The 16,279-nt window shown below is 57.0% G+C and overlaps 1 protein-coding gene across 1 annotated transcript; it reads left to right on the plus strand.

The window, feature by feature from the left end:
- The first annotated feature begins 254 nt into the window (after window positions 1–254).
- Window positions 255–16,232, plus strand: MMRN2 (multimerin 2). Its single transcript, XM_004607555.2, has 7 exons — window positions 255–474; window positions 7,097–7,225; window positions 7,312–7,418; window positions 7,504–7,584; window positions 8,185–8,343; window positions 8,768–10,600; window positions 14,831–16,232. Exons 1-7 carry the CDS (start codon window positions 311–313, stop codon window positions 15,202–15,204), a joined length of 2,847 nt encoding a protein of 948 aa, XP_004607612.2. The 5' UTR covers window positions 255–310; the 3' UTR covers window positions 15,205–16,232.
- Window positions 16,233–16,279: the final 47 nt, after the last annotated feature.

The following is a 16,279-nucleotide window of genomic DNA, read 5'->3' on the forward strand; positions in this document are numbered from 1 at the left end:
AGGGAGCAGCTCCCATGGGGACATGTTTGGTGGGATCCGCTCCCCCCACCCCCGCCCATGGTCCCTGAACCCGGTGTCCCTGACCCAAGTCTTCTCAGGCACAGGAACTGGCCTGCAGTGTTGGCTGCCTCTGCAGGGGCCCGATAGGGGGGCTAGGGGGCCGGACAAGACTCACCAGGGGGGCCCGCCCAGGCCACTTCCTCTCTTTGTTGTCCTGTGCTTTCTTTTCCTTCGGGGACTGCACTTGGCGACCACGTCACGGGCAGTCTCTGGAGTCGCCCGCCGAGGCTGAGCCCGCTGGACCGCCGAGATGATTCTGACGCTGTTGCTTTGGCTCGGGACCTTCCCAGGCTGGGGGCTGCTGGGGACCTGGGCCCAGGACCCAGGTACCAGCTTCTCTGAGTCACTCAGCCCCCCACTGCCCCCTGAGGTCTGGAGGGCAGAGGCTGAGGACCGCGGGGACCCCATCGGACGGTAAGGAAGGCCTGGGTCTTGGGGGTGGTCATGGTACAGGCTTGAGTCCCAGCTCAGTCGGACCAGTTCTGGCCTCAGTGACCCATCTGTGGAATGGGTGTATCTTACATATCTGCTGGCCAGCCGTGGAGCTGAGTGTGGTGCTAGGTACTAGATGCCCTCTCAAGGGGCTACCTCTGCCAGTAGGTTGGGCACCCCAGGGCCAACATAAGGACCACAAGGAATTTCCCATCTGATCCATGGTCAAGAAGGGGTCTGGAGCGGGGACTGAGCGAGAGCCTTCTTACTGCTCCCTAGCCAGCGTGGGGCAGCGTGGGGCTGAGACTCTGGTGTTTCTAGCTGGTGAGGCAGTGGCTTTTGGTTTTTAAAGAAGTCAGTTCTCAAAGCTGAGACCCCCCCCCCCCCCCACTCCTCCAGTTGACCCAGCCTGAGGCAGAACTAGACAACAGATGCCCTGGGGACTTGACTTCCAGGAGTGTGTGTGGGGTGGGGGCGTGGGACTTGCCGGCTCCTCAGCCTGGTCCCCCGGGCTGCTCAGTGAGCAGAGGGGGTGCCAGGCTCTGCCTCCGGGATAGCAAGGAAGCTGAGCTTCGCCCCTAGGAGGGGCGGAACGGGCCTGCAGCGGCTGGGACCCTCCTGCAGGTAAGGAGCTGGGCCTGAGGCCCTCTCCGCGGGGAGCCCACTGTTAGAATGGCAGGTGCCGCTTAGTGGGCACCTCAGTGAACCTTCCCAACAGTCCTGGGTACAGAGGACAGAGGCCTTACCAGCCCACCCAGTGCACACAGCCAAGAACAGGAACCAGCATCTGGGTGTGACCTCAGGGCTGAGGGCTGCTCCCTGGAGCACTCAGAAGCAGCTGGAAACCACACGCTTCTCCTCTCTCCTCTCTCCTCTCTCTGTCTCTCTGTCTCTCTCTCTCTCTCTCTCTCTCACACACACACATACACATACGCACACACACACACATACACTCAGAGATACATGCTTAGACACAGACATGCATGCACACACAGACACACAAATACATGCTCAGACACAGACACACAGACACGACATGTTTCCACATGCATGCCCCCCCCCACTCCAGCCCCCTGGTTGCTTCAGGGCATCTATACAGATTCAGAGGATGTGGGGGGCCACTCATCACCAAGGGTCTCATCCAACTGCCAGATCCATTGCCAAGTTGGCAGACAGAACCGGGCTGCATGGGACAGTGCCCTCAGCCCCAGCACTTGAAGATTAGTGTGTGTGAGTGTGTGTGTGTGTGTGTGTGTGTGTGTGTGTGTGTGTTGTGAGTGCGCATGGACTCTCCGTGACAGAGGAGCTGGTAGGTGATGAATTGTGGGCTGGAGGAGAGGGAGTTGGGGAGACCCTATTTCCTCCTTCCACCCCCGTTTTGCCCAGGGCTGTGAGACTGAGGTGACGTGGTGGGACTCCCAGGCACTCAGCTCTGATTTCAGGACCAAGACCTGAACCTTCCCTCCTCAAAGTCACGAGCGCCATGGTTCCACATGGGTGCTGCCTCCCTTCTCCTTCAGCGAGCGGGGTGAGGGGCCCACGGACAGGAAGGAGGTGCTCCTCGTCCCTCTCCTTTGGTTGCAGGGAGGAGGGCCTGTTCCCCCTTCCCCAGGGAGGGTCACCCAGAGGCTGTGGGGGGTGGGGTGGGGGGAGCTGCCTTCGGACACTCAGCCATGCTCGCAGTGCCCAGGGTGTGCACGGCTATATGTGCCTGTCGGCTCATGAGGACACTGGCCCAGGAACATCAGACAGGTCCCAGCTAGCTTCAGGGCCTCCTGCCCACTTTCCCGGAAGCCGCAGTCCACACCGGCTGGTCCAGGTCGCTGAGGCCCCTGGAGGGGCTGGTGAGAAAGGAAGGAAGAGCCGCACTGCTTCCTCGGGCTGATTGTTTCCTGTGGAGAGACGGAAATGCTGCTCCAGTCCCCCCTGCACCCGGGGAACAGGACGGGGTCCAGGCAGCCCCCCCACCCCCCGCCACAAGCCAACACTCTCAGCCTCAGCCCGGGATGGGGGACCTCCAGCCCTGGCTGGCAGAGCCAGGCCTCTCGCCCGCATTTGTCCCTCGCGCCTGCTGGTGGAGCCCCACGCAGGGCAGGCCTGGGTTCAGCCCTTTGGCAAGAAGAGCTTGATGGCTGGTCCTGCACACCAGGTCCTGATGGGGTGGCAGGGGCAGACCTGTAGCTTCCTCCATCCCGGGGGGACCCCGGCTTGGCCAGGGCCAGGGGGAGCAGCTGTTTGGGAGGGGGGTCCCCAGACACAGCCGTGGCTCCCGGGCCTGCAGCGGGGAGCCGGGCCCCATCAGTCTGCCTCGGTCCTGCTTCGCTGGGGCAGCTCCTTGGGTTGCTGCTGTGCCTGTCAGGTGGGTTAGCGGGGTGGGAGGCCACCTGAGGCCACACGTAGCAACAAGCGAGGGGTCAGGGCCGGGAACTGCCAGGCTGCCCCCCTCAGGCTTCTGTCACCAATTCTGACCTGCTGGAATCTCAGGCAGGGGTGGGGGGACAGAGATGGAGTGACCCGCAGGGCTGAGGCTCCACAGCTTGCACATCCCACCCCGGTTCCTGCTTTCCACAGCCCAGGACCCTGGGCAGAACTGGGAAGAACCTACCTGAAGCATGCCCAGGAAACCCTGATCCTCTGGCCTTCTCAGGCTTCCCCTGCTGGCCAAGAGACAGGATTCTCCTGCTAGTGCTCACATTCACGGCCCACGCGGGGGCTCGGACACAGGGCCACCAAGAGGCGTCCCCCTCCCCAGGAAGACCAGCAGTCCTGCCGGCTGGTTGGCTAAAAGGCAATTAAGCATCCCAGGGGCCAACGGCTCCAGCTCGTCCATAATTCAGGAGTCTTCAACTAAAAGCCTTTCCTGGTTAAAGGTTCTGTCTGCTTTCCACAAGGCCGGCTCCCTGAGCCCCCAGGGAGGATGGGGCGAGGATCTCTTCTCCCTCCTTCCAGGACGGTGGGGGGGAGTGGGGGGGAGCAGGGGGAGGGGTTTGGTTCAAGGTCACCTCGAGTCCAGGGAGGAGGAGAGTCCTGGCTTAGAAGCTCTGGCTGACTCCCCTCCCCCATGACGGACTGTGTCAGATGTTTAGAGCAGCCCAGGCCGAGCTGGAGGACCCCTGCACGCATGCCCGGGCTGGCACCTGCCCCTCAGCAGACCACGGGGACCGGAGGGCAGCACCCAGCATGCCTCTCCCTCGGGCGGGGGCGGAGGAACAGGCCTGGGAGTAGGCGACAGAGAGAACAATGACACACTTCAGTGAGCTGGGCCGGGGGCTCAGGCCCAGAGGGCTGGCAAGACACTGCCAAGAGCAGGAGGAAACCAAAGCAAAGGTCAGGAATGTTCCCAGGCTTCTAGGCCAGCAGCTCAGACTCTGCCAAGGGGATGGGGCTGTCTGGGGGGGTGGGGGGTGGGGGGTGGCGGGGGTGGGGGGCTGTGATTTGGGGAGAACAGTGGCTGCTGGAGCCTGAGGTTCCGGCAGGTCAGGAGAGAAAGTTCCTAAGCAGGAAGGGTGGGCAGCACCATTTCCAGTTCCGGGAGTTTGCTGTGGAAAGTTCCAGTCACTCCCTGGCACGCTGGACCGAACTTGGCATGCCCGGGACACAGGCCTCCGGCCGGCTCTGCAATGGCTAAGACGCGAGTGCGAGGAACAAACTTGGTTAACAATGAAACCAGGTTTTCTCAGCCTCAGCGCTGTTGACATTTGGGCTGGGCTAATTCCTGGTTGTGGGGGTGTGAGCTGTCCAGTGCATTGTAGGGCATTGAGCAGTGTCCATTACCTCCCACTGGACTGGATGCTAGCAGCACAGCCAACCTCCAACACAGAGGCATGAGCACCATAAACATCTCCAGAAGTCACTAAATAATGGGGCGGGGGTTGATCTGCACGTGCACCCCTACCGCCACCCAACTGCTATGCTCCTGTGGCTTTTGTGCAAGCAGCCAGCTCACCACGGTCCCTGGGCTCTGCCGCACACTTACACTTGTCTTGGCTGCAGGCAAGGCAAAGGCCCTACCCACTGTACTAACGCTCTGTCCCTAATTCTCTAGGGACATGTGAGCCCTTCCTGAGCTGTTCTCCCTTATGGATTAGCAAAGCCTGTGCCATGTCCCATTATTTTCATTGCTTTTGAATCAGTCTTGGTAGTTAATAAGAAATTCCTCATTTGTAGGTGCCATACAAAATTTCCATACTGGAATTTTTGTTACCTATTTTTTTCTTTCATTTCTATAATTTATAATGATAATTTCTTTCATTTCTCCTCCATGTACACTTCTAGATGGGGCTCGGAAAACTATAGTTAGTGGACCAAATCTGGCCCCCACCTGCTTTCACAAATAAAGTTTTATTGGAACACGACCACCCTCATTGATATATATATATAATATACATATACCAATTGATATATATCAATTATATCGACTAATATTATATATATCCATATATATATATATCAGTGTTTTACACCACTATGGCCAGAGAGAGAGCTCAATGACTTTAATGCTGTTGCATGCTTGAATGCAGGGTTAATTCCCAGCATCCTATGTTCCTTCAAGCAACTAATGGAAGCATTTCCTGAGCATATTGCCCTGAGCATCACAGGCCTGACCCTAGAAAACAAAACAAATAAAACAAAAGAAAGATGGCTATTGCTTTGAATGCAGGAGTCCCAGATTTGATCTCTGGCACAGCATGTTCCCCTGGCACCCTGAGTGGGGTCCCAAACCCCAAACCAACACAGTATCAGATTTGAGCAGATATGACAAAGTCTGTATGTCCTGGAGAACCCAAATCAGGGCCAGCTTCGTGGACCTGTGGCCTGTGCAGTCACAGAGAGGTGCTGAAGAGAGCCAGGCATTTGCTTTCATCTCCATTGTCCCCTCATCTTCACCGTGCATAGGATCACATATATTAGGTAGTAAACCCCGCGGGGAAGATTTACTCTCTGGCCCTCTACAGAAAATTTTGTTGACCCCCTGGATTAGAGTCAAACCTTCAACAAGACATGAGATCATCAGAAATCTCAGGCTTGTCTGGTCCCCAAAGGTGATGACCATAACATATTCAGGTGATTCTTCTGGCATAACTTGAAATAACATTATTATCTTGAAAGAACATGCTTACATTGTAGTTGCCTGGGGAGTAACATGACCTATGAATTGTCTCTCATCCCCATGCCTCACCCAGATCCCAACACGCATTTATGCACACACATGAGCCAGAATGTGCACACACATGAGCACACTTCTGTCATTCTCCACACTGTCATTTAGAATATTTTCATTCATACAAGGACATTGAGTTGGGACATGAAAAAACCAATGGGTTACTGGGGGCCTACAATGGGTGAGGTGCTTGCCTGGCACGTGACCAGCCTGAGTTCAAGCCCTGACTCCATAGATGTTGCCCCACACCTCTGAGAGTGATCCCTGAGCACAGAGCCAGGAGTAAGCCCTGAGCACTGATGTATGTGCCCCCACTCCCAGAGGAACAGATCCGCTTCAGAGAGTATAACCCTAGTCTTGATAGACTAGAACCCAGTCTCTGTTATGTCCCTTCCCGGCTTGAGTCCCTCGGTCTCTGGACACAGGCCAGCTCCTGGCTGCTTTGCCGGGACCCCAGTATCTGGCTGCCCCGTAGCCCCACAGCATCACTGCAGCCCCTCCCCTGATGCCCAGTCATGGTCACACGCCTCTGCCACAGTGCCTGGTGCTTCCGTGGTCACCGATTCCTGTTAATCTCCCCGGGTGCAGCCCCCTCTTCCCTCAGTGGCAGGGAAAGGTTGCACCTCCATACAGATGCAGGGCACAGTAGAGCTTAAGCCTCTGGTACCCAGGAGATGCTGAGTTGACCTGGGCCATGGGGGTCACTTCTGGGACCAGTAGGCAGGGGACGGGCCCTTCTGGCCCATGACTGAGCCCATCGGAGCCGTGAGCATCCCCTGCTCCTGACCTGCTCCTGACCTGCTCCTGCACAGGGGGACGACACAGAAGGGGCTCCTGTCTCTGGAGGACATGAGACGGCCTCTCCCAGAGAGGATCCACTCAGCCCATGAGCCCTCTAGCTTGTTGGAAATCCCCTTTCCTGATGACCATCCTGAGGAACAGCTGGTGAGCAAATGCCCTGTGGCCGCCAAGGCTCTCTCTGGTGTGGTGCTGTGGGTTGTTAGACACGTGTCAGGCCGGTGGGGAGCAAGACCCTCCCTTGGCCCCCACTGAGGACACTATTACAGTCTCACCCCCAGATGCTGAGACAGACACTCCCCCAAGCACTTGTTCAAGATTATCTGGGCCACAAAGTGTGAAGGATTCGGACCCAGGACTCCCAGCCCCCTCTCTAGTCCAAGAGGATATCTGAGAGTGATCTATGTGGTCTTCAGGGCTTTCATGGACTCTCGTGCTGCCCTCGGGAAGGGGCTTCCGACAGGTGGTGTGTCTGGAGCTTGGCACTGAGGGATGGATGATGCAGAGTCACTTACTCCGAAGAGGATTCCAGAATCCCCACCAACCTCTGGGTGGGGCCAGGAGGCAGCCAGGGGGCCACACTCAAGCCCCACATCCTGCCTCATGGCTCAGCAATGCTCTCCTCCGTCTCTTTTTCCTTTCCAGTAACTGGTGTCCCTATCAGAAGTCCAGGCTAGTGACCTTTGTAGCCGCTTGCAAAACCGAGAAATTCTTCGTCCACTCACAGCAGCCATGTCCACAGGGGGCACCAGACTGCCAGAAGGTCAAAGTCATGTGAGTGGGGGGGTGGGGTGGGCTGGGCCGGGCTGGACCCTTGCTGGCTCCCCTGGGGGGACGCTAAGCCGGTTCTGTTCCCCCAGGTACCGTGTGGCCCAGAAGCCAGTGTACCAGGTCAAGCAGAAGGTCCTGGCCTCTGTGGCCTGGCGCTGCTGCCCAGGCTTTTCGGGTCCTGACTGCCAGCTCCACGGTAGGGCTCCTGACCTGACCCCTGACCCCAAAGTCCTGCAGCCCCTCTGCCCTCTGGGCTCAATGTCTGCTGCTCCTCTCCACAGATCCCACAGCAATCCCTGAGCTCGCCGATCCAGGTGATGATTTCCTGGAGCCTTGGGACAGGCCTGTCAGCTTTGAACCCGGTACAGTGCATTCCCAGGAGGTCCAGGGAGGGGAACAGGCGGGTGGAAAGAGCCTCCGCATCTGAAGGGCAGTGCCAGTTCAGGTCATCTTCACCCCCAGCATCAGCAAAGGCCCTCCAGTGGCCCTGTGCCGCCCTCTACCCCCAGCGAGGAGGACAGGTCAACAGCACATCCACCGCCCACCTGCCGGCTAAGCAGGTGCACCCCATTACCTGGGACCCCATTACCTGACATCTTCCCTGGCCCCTCACAGGCTCCCAAGGCCTGGAAGCAGCCCCGGAGGCTGAGTCCACAAGGGGGCACTACTGAGGACCCTTCTAAGGCTGGGCCCAAGGCCGGGAGAGCGATTCTCTTCCTCTCCGGGTGAATTAACTGTCTACCAGTGAGGGAGGCCGAGAAGGCTGTGGGAAGGTGTGGGAAGGCCCGGTCCATGTGACGGAGGTTGAGCAGGTGGGCCTGCTAGCTCTCTCGCTAGCCCTGAATTTGTCCTGGGGTGGGTCCTTCGCAGCACCCCCTCCCTGCTCTGAGTCCCCACACATTCCCTGCACCCCCTCAAGCCTAAGGAGCAGCAGTCCCCACTCACTTGTCCTGTATCTGCAGAGCGCCAGGCCCCATGGCAGAGCACGGCCCCAGGAGATGTGCAGAATGACTTGGACCAGGAGGATGACATCCCCCCGGCCGCGTGGGGGGCACTGGCGGACAACCTCGAAGCTGTGGCGACAGAGATCAATCAGACTGAGGCCAACCAGACGGCCTTTGGTGAGTGACAGGCCGGGTGAGGAAAAGCCTCGTCACAGCCACAGGGATATGTGGGTGGGGAGACAGGAAAGGCCCATCCCCCTAGTCCCTTCCCTTCCCCCAGGCCCCCACAATCCCCAGGGAGTGGGGTAAAGACACCCATCATTGCAGGGGTTCTGCCCCTCCACCCCCCAAGAACGGGATCAAAACGCCCATCATTGGGGCTGGAGCCATAGCACAGCAGGTAGGGCATTTGCCTTGCACGCGGCCAACCCGGGTTCAATTCCCAGCATCCCATATGGTCCCCTGAGCACCACCAGGGGTGATTCCTGAGTGTAGAGCCAGGTGTGACCCAAAAAGAAAAAATCAAAACAAAATAAAACGTCCATCATTGCAGGGGTTCCTGAGAGACCAGGGGATGGGGTTAAAATGCCTGTCATTGCAGGGGTTCCCGAGAGACCCCTGGAGCAAGCGCTGCTACTGCACGTGGACTCCTTCCTGCGCCAGCACTTCGGCCCCCAGTGGAGGAGCTTCAACCAGAGCCTGCACAGCCTCTCCGAGGCCGTCAGAAACGTGTCCCGAGAGCTAGACGCCCACCAGCAGGCCCTCGGGCAGCTTCAGGAGGGCACCGTGGCCAAGGCGGACCTTCAGGAGCTGGGTGCTAAATTCGAGACCAAGATCCAGGAGACGGCCCAGAAGATGGACCAGCTGCAGGAGAACGTGGAGGACCGGCTGCACGCCCAGCACCTTTCCGTGCAGGCGTCCCTCTCGGAGATGGAAAAAGACGTGGACGCCAAGTTCAAGAAGCTCCTTAAGGCCCAGGAGTCTGAGGGCAGTTTGCTGCTGGCAGCGGCGGCGGCGGGGGCCCGGCCTGAACCCGAGAGCCTGCAAGCCAGGCTGGGCCAGCTGCAGAGGAACCTCTCGGCGCTGCTGGTGGCCACCAGTCAGAGGGAACAGGAGCTGCACGTCACGCTGGCGGACATGGGCGCCACCCTGGCCCAGCACCGGGACGAGATCAAGGAGCTGTACAATGAGTCGGACGAGACCTTCGATCAGATCAGCAGGGTGGAGCGGCTGGTGGAGGAGCTGCAGGTGAACCACACGGCGCTGCGCGAGCTGCGCATCATCCTCATGGAGAAGTCCCTGATCCTGGAGGAGAACAAGGCGGAGCTGGAGCGCCAGATCCTGGAGCTCAACCTCACCCTCCAGCACGTGCAGGGCGGCCACACCGACCTCATCAAGTACGTGAAGGGCTGCAACTGCCAGAAGCTCGACTTGGACGCCGACGGCATCCGCGAGGGCCCCAAGGACACCCTGCGGGCCCTGGAGGATGAGGAGGAGGAGGAGGAGGAAGAGCAGGGGGAGAGCCGCGTGCACCCGCAGGACGGCTCCTCGCTGCGGGCCCTGCGCGGCGCCCTGGACGCCCTGTCGCAGGCCGTGGACGCGCAGCGGGCCGACACCTCGCGCGCGCACGTCGACTTGGCGCGGCTCCGGAGCGGGCTGCAGGCGCTGGGCCGCGAGGTGAGCGCGCTGCAGGCCGCCGAGGGCGCCGTCCGCCGGGAGATCGGCCTGCTGCACAGCTCCTTCGAGGCCCTGCTGGACGACGCGCTGCGCCACGAGGCCGTGCTGGCCGCGCTCTTCGGGGAGGAGGTGATGGAGGCGATGAACGACGAGGCGCCCGGCCCGCTGCCGCTGAGCTACGAGCAGATCCGCGTGGGCCTGCAGGAAGCGGCCAGCGGGCTGCAAGAGCAGGCGATTGGCTGGGACGTGCTGGCGGAGCGGGTGACGGCCCTGGAGCAGGCTGCGGGGGTCGGGGTGGGCAGGGCGAGGCCCCTGCTGCCCACAGCGCACCTGGAGCCCAGCCACGACGCGTCGCCGGAGGAGGCCAGCGGGACGGACCTGGCAGGGCTGGCGCAGGAGCTGCAGCGTCTGAGCACCGACGTGAAGCGCGTGGGCCTGTGCTGCGAGGCCGCCGGCGCCGCCGCCACCAACAGCTCCCTCGAGGGGCTCCGCCAGGCTCTGTCCACCGCCCAGCGCGGCTGGGAGCAGCACCAGACGCTGTTCCACAGCCTCTTTGGTAACTTCCAAGGGCTTCTGGAGGCCAATGTCAGCCTGGACCTGGGGAAGCTGCAGGCGATGCTGAACAGGAAAGGGAAGAAGCAGAAGAAAGGCTTGGAAGCTCCCAGGAGGAGGGACAGGAGGGAAGCTGAGCCCTGGACAGATGAGCAGGGCCGGAGGCCCGTGCTGGGCACGCTGGGAGCAAAACTCTGGGCTGCAGGTGAGTTCTGGGCGTGCCTAGCACAGGGCTTGTGCAAGCAGCTCTGCGCACAGACATGGGGTGTGGTGAAGGACATCAGGAAAATCCTCAGTGAAGACGACGCAGGGGGCTGAGGGAGTACCGGGGTTAAGGCACTTGCCTTGCATACATCTAACCCTGGTTCAGAGTCCAGCACCACATATGCTGTCCTGAGCACAGAGCCAGGAGTGAGCCTTGATCATAGCCAGGTGTGGCCCCAAATCTACCTGCCTGTCTATCTATCTATCTATCTATCTATCTATCTATCTATCTATCTATCTATCTATCTATCTAACTTTTAACCCAATCTTAAAAAGCAGAACAAAAACTCCCACCCAGGATGGGCTGGGTCTTGCCTTTGACCCACCTTCCATTCCTGGCTGGTTCCTTCTTAACCCACCTGCAGTATCTGGTGGTAGAAGTCTTAGAATGACTGCATTCATTTGTGTGCTATAAAATATCCAAGGCCAGGGAAAACAGGCCAGGATGACTGGTCAACGGTTGGAAGCTTGCCACAAGTATATGGGGCGGGGGGCGGGAGGGAGCAGAGGGCAGTTAGGATAGAGAAGGAACCAGTATGATAGTAATAGTTGGAAATGATCACTCTGGATGAGAAATGAATGTTGAAAGTAGGTAAGGGATATACATGATGACCTTTTAGTATCTGTACTCCAAACCATAATGTCCAAAAGGAGAGAGAGAGAGAGAGAGAGACAGAGAAAGAGAGAGAGAGACAGAGAAAGACAGAGAGAAGAAGAAGAAGAAGAAGAAGAAGAAGAAGAAGAAGAAGAAGAAGAAGAAGAAGAAGAAGAAGAAGAAGAAGAAGGAGGAGGAGGAGGAGGAGGAGGAGGAGGAGGAGGAGGAGGAGGAGGAGGAGGAGGAGGAGGAGAAGAAGAAGAAGAAGAAGAAGAAGAAGAAGAAGAAGAAGAAGAAGAAGAAGAAGAAGAAGAAGAAGAAGAAGAAGAAGGAGAAGGAGAAGGAGAAGGAGAAAGAAGGAGAAGGAGAAGAAGAGTGCCTGCTATAGAGGCAGTTGGGGTGTGGGGGTGGGAAAGAAACTGGAGACATTAGTGGGAAATGTACACTGGTGAAGGAGTGGGTGTTGGAACATTGTGTGACTAAACCCAGTCATGAACGGTCATGAACAATGGCCAGTGCAGTGCCCAGGAGCTGGCCCTTCCCTTCATGTGTGCAGTCATGGGTGGCTCTACAGAGGCCCAGGAGAGGCAATGCCTCCCTTCCATACTCCACGTCACGTTCCTCTATCACTGCTGTCCACTCACTTCACCTCCAGGTATCTTTAACTAGCTTTCTCCTGTGTAGACCTGTGTGCATGCATGTATGTGTGTGTGCATGTGTGTTATGTGAGTGTACACATGCGTGTGCGTGTGTGTGCATGTGCGTGCGTGTGTGTGTGTGTGTGTGTGTGTGTGTGTGTGTGTGTAGGGGCTGAATGCAGGGCGTGAGAACTGCTTGTTCTGCAGAGCAGTTGATCCGTCTCCAGGCTCAGTGTCCTCCCAGCAGTGTCCTTCTTGCCAAACTGAAGCATCCCAGCGTTTCATTGTTGTATTGTCATGGGAAAGGCACAGAGGAGCCTGTGCTGTCTGTAGAGTGCTGGCCCTTCCCTGTGCAACCCCCCAGTGACTGTCCCTGTAGGGCCTGGAGCCCCAGTAAAGTCCAGGCTGCAGTAAGGAGCAGCCAACCTTCCATCTCCGTCCTGTGGGGGTCCCTGGGAGGGAGGCCCGCCAGGTCCTACACCTCAGATGAGTTTCCTGCCAGAGAGGCTGTCCTCGGGGCCATTACCACCTCCCTACCCACACTCGGGGCTATGCTCAAGCCAGCCACCTGGCCATTTTCCTTGGGAGTCACCCGGGCTGTTTCCTGGGGGGAGGTCTAGGCTCGGCTCTGGTGACCTTCTAGTATGACCCCAGATGTCATGACAGAGCACCAGTGCTGCCCCCACTCACTTATCTCAGCATCGTTCTCTAAATAGGAGAATCCAGACCTGTCAAGGATGTTATGGAGATGAAGAAGTAAACTTTCCCAGCATAGTTTTAAAATAGAAACTTGTCAATGTCTTTCCTGTTTCGCCAGCATTTTGGGGGCTGCTGCTGTGTCTGCTTCTGCACAAACGATCACCCTTTCCCCTCTTGTGAGTGGGGCTGGGACTGCCCACTTTCAGCTTTTGCCTGATGGCTTTGGGACTTGTTTATCTCTGCAATATATTATCTTTCAAAAGTTCCCTTGGGGCTGGAGAGAGAGTACAGAAGGTTGGGCTCTTGCCTTTAATGCAGATGACCGGGATTTAATCCGTGCACCCCATGTGGTCCCCAAGCCCACCAAGAGTGATTCCTGAGTGCAGAGTCAGGAGTAAGCTCTGAGAATAGCTGGATGTGGCCCAAAATTAATAAGAGAGAAAAGAAGAAAAAAAAGGGGGAGTGGAGAAATGAAAAAGGGGGTGGGGAGTTCCCTTTAGGGCCAGAGAGGTAGAATTGAGATTAAGGCCCTTGATTTGCACCTGGCTGAGCCTGGTTGATCCTCGGAACCCTCATCCCGGCACCCTCATAAAACCCCTGAGCACAGAACCAGAAGAAAGCCCTAAGCACCACTGGGTGTGGCCTGATTTCCCCCAACCTCCCTCCCCCGCAAAAAGTAACTTCCCTTATTCAATTTGTAGTCCTCGGGGAACCATCTCCCGTAAGCTTGCAATCAAATCGCGACCTTCCCAACTTCTGAGGAGCGCTCGGGGTGGGTGGGGTGTGTGGGAGTCGCCACCGGAAAGCCCAATTCTAAACCAGCCATGGAGACCCAGAGAGGGAATCAGCTGCCAGCAGAGGGCGCTCCAGACAGGGTCTCCGTCCGCTGGAGAAGCCCGCCACCTCCTGGGTGTGGGCGGAACTGCAGCGCCAGCGCCGGGCCTTTCCTGAGATCCGATCTTACATAAACAGGAAAGCTCTTCTCTTTTAATTCCCAGAAAATCATCCAGAACTCGGGGAAAGCAAACTTTGAACCATGCTCAAGACTACTCCTGGACTGTGAGCCAAAGGGCTGGGGCTTCAGTTCCGGATCCTAAGTCATCAATGTGATGCAAATTGCCCCTTGTTTTCATTCCGGGAGAAACAGGGAGCTGGGTCTCAAGGAGAGCGTGTCCGTGTCAAGCTGAGCGCCAGGTCATGGCTGGGACCCCAGTGGAACTCAGCCCTTTGCGTCACGTTTCCTTCCCCCGCCTGAGTTTCTGGGGCTCCTTCCTTACTAGGCAAGTGCCCGCCACTTCCTCTGGCCCTGTGGGGCCAGGGAGTCCCCCCTCCTGTGTCATACCATCCTTATCCTCCGAAAGGTGATTCCTGTGCCCTTTCCAGGGCAAAGAACACCCGAAATAAGGACCTCCAAGGATGGTTCCCACTTTGTCATCTCTTTCTTTCTGTTGGGGGCTTGCGATGGGCCACACCTGGTTGTGCTCAAGACTTACTTCTAGCTCTGTGCTCAGAGATCACTCCTGGCGGGGCTCCGGGGACCATGTGTGGGACAGGGGGTTTGAACCCAGGTGGGCTGCGTGCAAGGCAAGTGCATTACTCACTGTGCTGTCTCTCCGCTCCCTCGACATCTCTTTCTCTTGTGTGTCTGAAGATTCCCACAGGGCACGGGAGACTCAGAGTTCAGTCCCAGTCTGCCACTTACCCCTCAGGCAGCCTTGAGCATCCAGGCAAAGCACCCACGTTCCTCAGTCAGGGCTACCACAAGTTCTCACGTAATAGCTCACCAACCATTCCCAGGATGTGAAGAACTCAAACGGGACTTTAAACAATAACAGCAAACGGGTCCGGGGTCAGAGAGAGTTCTTAAAGGGCTGGAGCCATCTTTGCTTGCAGGTGGCCCAGGTTCGATCCCCCAGACACCACCAGGAGCAGGAGACCCTCCACCCCCACCCCACCCAAGCATTGTCCTTGTGTCTAGAGTGTGGGAAGGCAAAGGGATCGCACAGGGAAGTGCTCGGCTGAAATGCACTTTAGTAGACAGCAGAGACTGTATTTTCCTTCTCGCCACTAGTGAGATACTGAGCCTTGGCCAGTTCCCTCCCAGTCCAAGAGGAACTGCTGCTGGGAATTTCTGGGTCACCTAAAAATAGCGACCTATTTCGAAAGGCCGGTCTCAGGTTTAAGATCCCAGCTGAGGGTGGGAGGGACCGGTCACTGATGCTTTCCTCCTGTGTTCCAGGCTCCCCTGTGGCCTTCTACACCAGCCTTCCAAAGGGAACGACCGCTCTGCAGACGGTGAAGTTCAACACCACTTACCTCAACATCGGCAGCGGCTACTTTCCTGACACCGGCTACTTCCAAGCTCCCGAGCGCGGGGTCTACCTATTTGCAGTGAGCCTTGAATTTGGCGCTGGGCCAGGCGCCGGGCAGCTAGTGTTCGGAGGTCACCACCGGACCCCTGTTCGCAGCCTGGGGGGCAACACGGTGACGACCTTTGCTCTGGCGGAGCTGCAGAAGGGAGAGAGAGTGTGGTTCGAGCTCACCCAGGGATCCATCGTAAAGAAAAACCCTTCGGGCACTGCCTTTGGGGGCTTTCTGATGTTCCAGACCTGAGTGCTGGGACAGCTCTATGGGCCCTCGAGGACTTGACCGGTTTGCCTGGTCGGGGGCTCGGGGCAGGCTTGGTCTGATGACCATCCAGCAGCCAAGCGCCTCCCTGACTGAATGCCTGCGCAGGCACGGGTGTGTGGCCTTCCTCTAGAACGCTGGGTTTGGAGCACTCTTGAGGATAAGAAGTTCCCAAGCGCGACTCATGGGTGAGGTTTGGTCTGGGGACCTGTGAGCCCCAGGCCGGCTGCCTTTGGAGACAGCAGGGATTGGAACTCAGCCCTCCACTCAGCAGTGACACAGACTGTAGGTTCGCTCCTTCTGCAACTGGAATTTCCTTACAACATGGTAAACCTTTTCCTCATGTCCACTTTTTCCTCCTCTTAGGTTCAGAAATCATACTTTTCCCCCCAAGAAGGTATATATTTAAAATAGAGGTCACCAGGCTCCAACGCTGCAGAGTAATAGGGAAAAAAAATCAGTCTCTTTGATTTCATTCATGAGATATGGAGATCAATCTCTGAGTGAGCTAACCAAGAGAAACAAATCTAGCTGTCTTTTCAGTTTCAATCCTTTAATAACTTTCATTTATTTTTTTTTTTCTCCTTGCCTAGTGAGAGTAGGGTAAAGGCTCAGACACAAGCGCCATGGGTATAGTCATTCCCATTTTGGCCTTCTGCAGGAGCACGGTAATTGGTAATTATTATTAGCATTTCTAACCAGGAAGGGAGCTGAGGGATGAAGGAACTGAAGACTGTAAACAAAAAAATCTCCCTCAGTGATGGTCAATTTTTGAATAAAGTGATGCCCTTCAAATTTCTGTTGGTTTACTTATGGAGAGCAAAAATACTTGGAAAAAGTGGTCAAATGTGGGACCAAAAGAACCTCTTGGGATAAAGTGACTCTCATGATTTCAATCCATGTCTAGGTTCAGAATTTTAGTTAATTCATCATGAAGCAGTCAATTTTCTCCACACTCGACAATGACATGGATACTGGACTAAATAGTATCACTCCGGTGCAATTACTCCTGTTCACAGCCTCGAGCCAGCAGGCCTGCAGTCTACTTAGTAGGGTGCAC

Source organism: Sorex araneus, chromosome 11 (assembly GCF_027595985.1).
Source record: "Sorex araneus isolate mSorAra2 chromosome 11, mSorAra2.pri, whole genome shotgun sequence".
Lineage (NCBI taxonomy): Eukaryota > Metazoa > Chordata > Mammalia > Eulipotyphla > Soricidae > Sorex > Sorex araneus.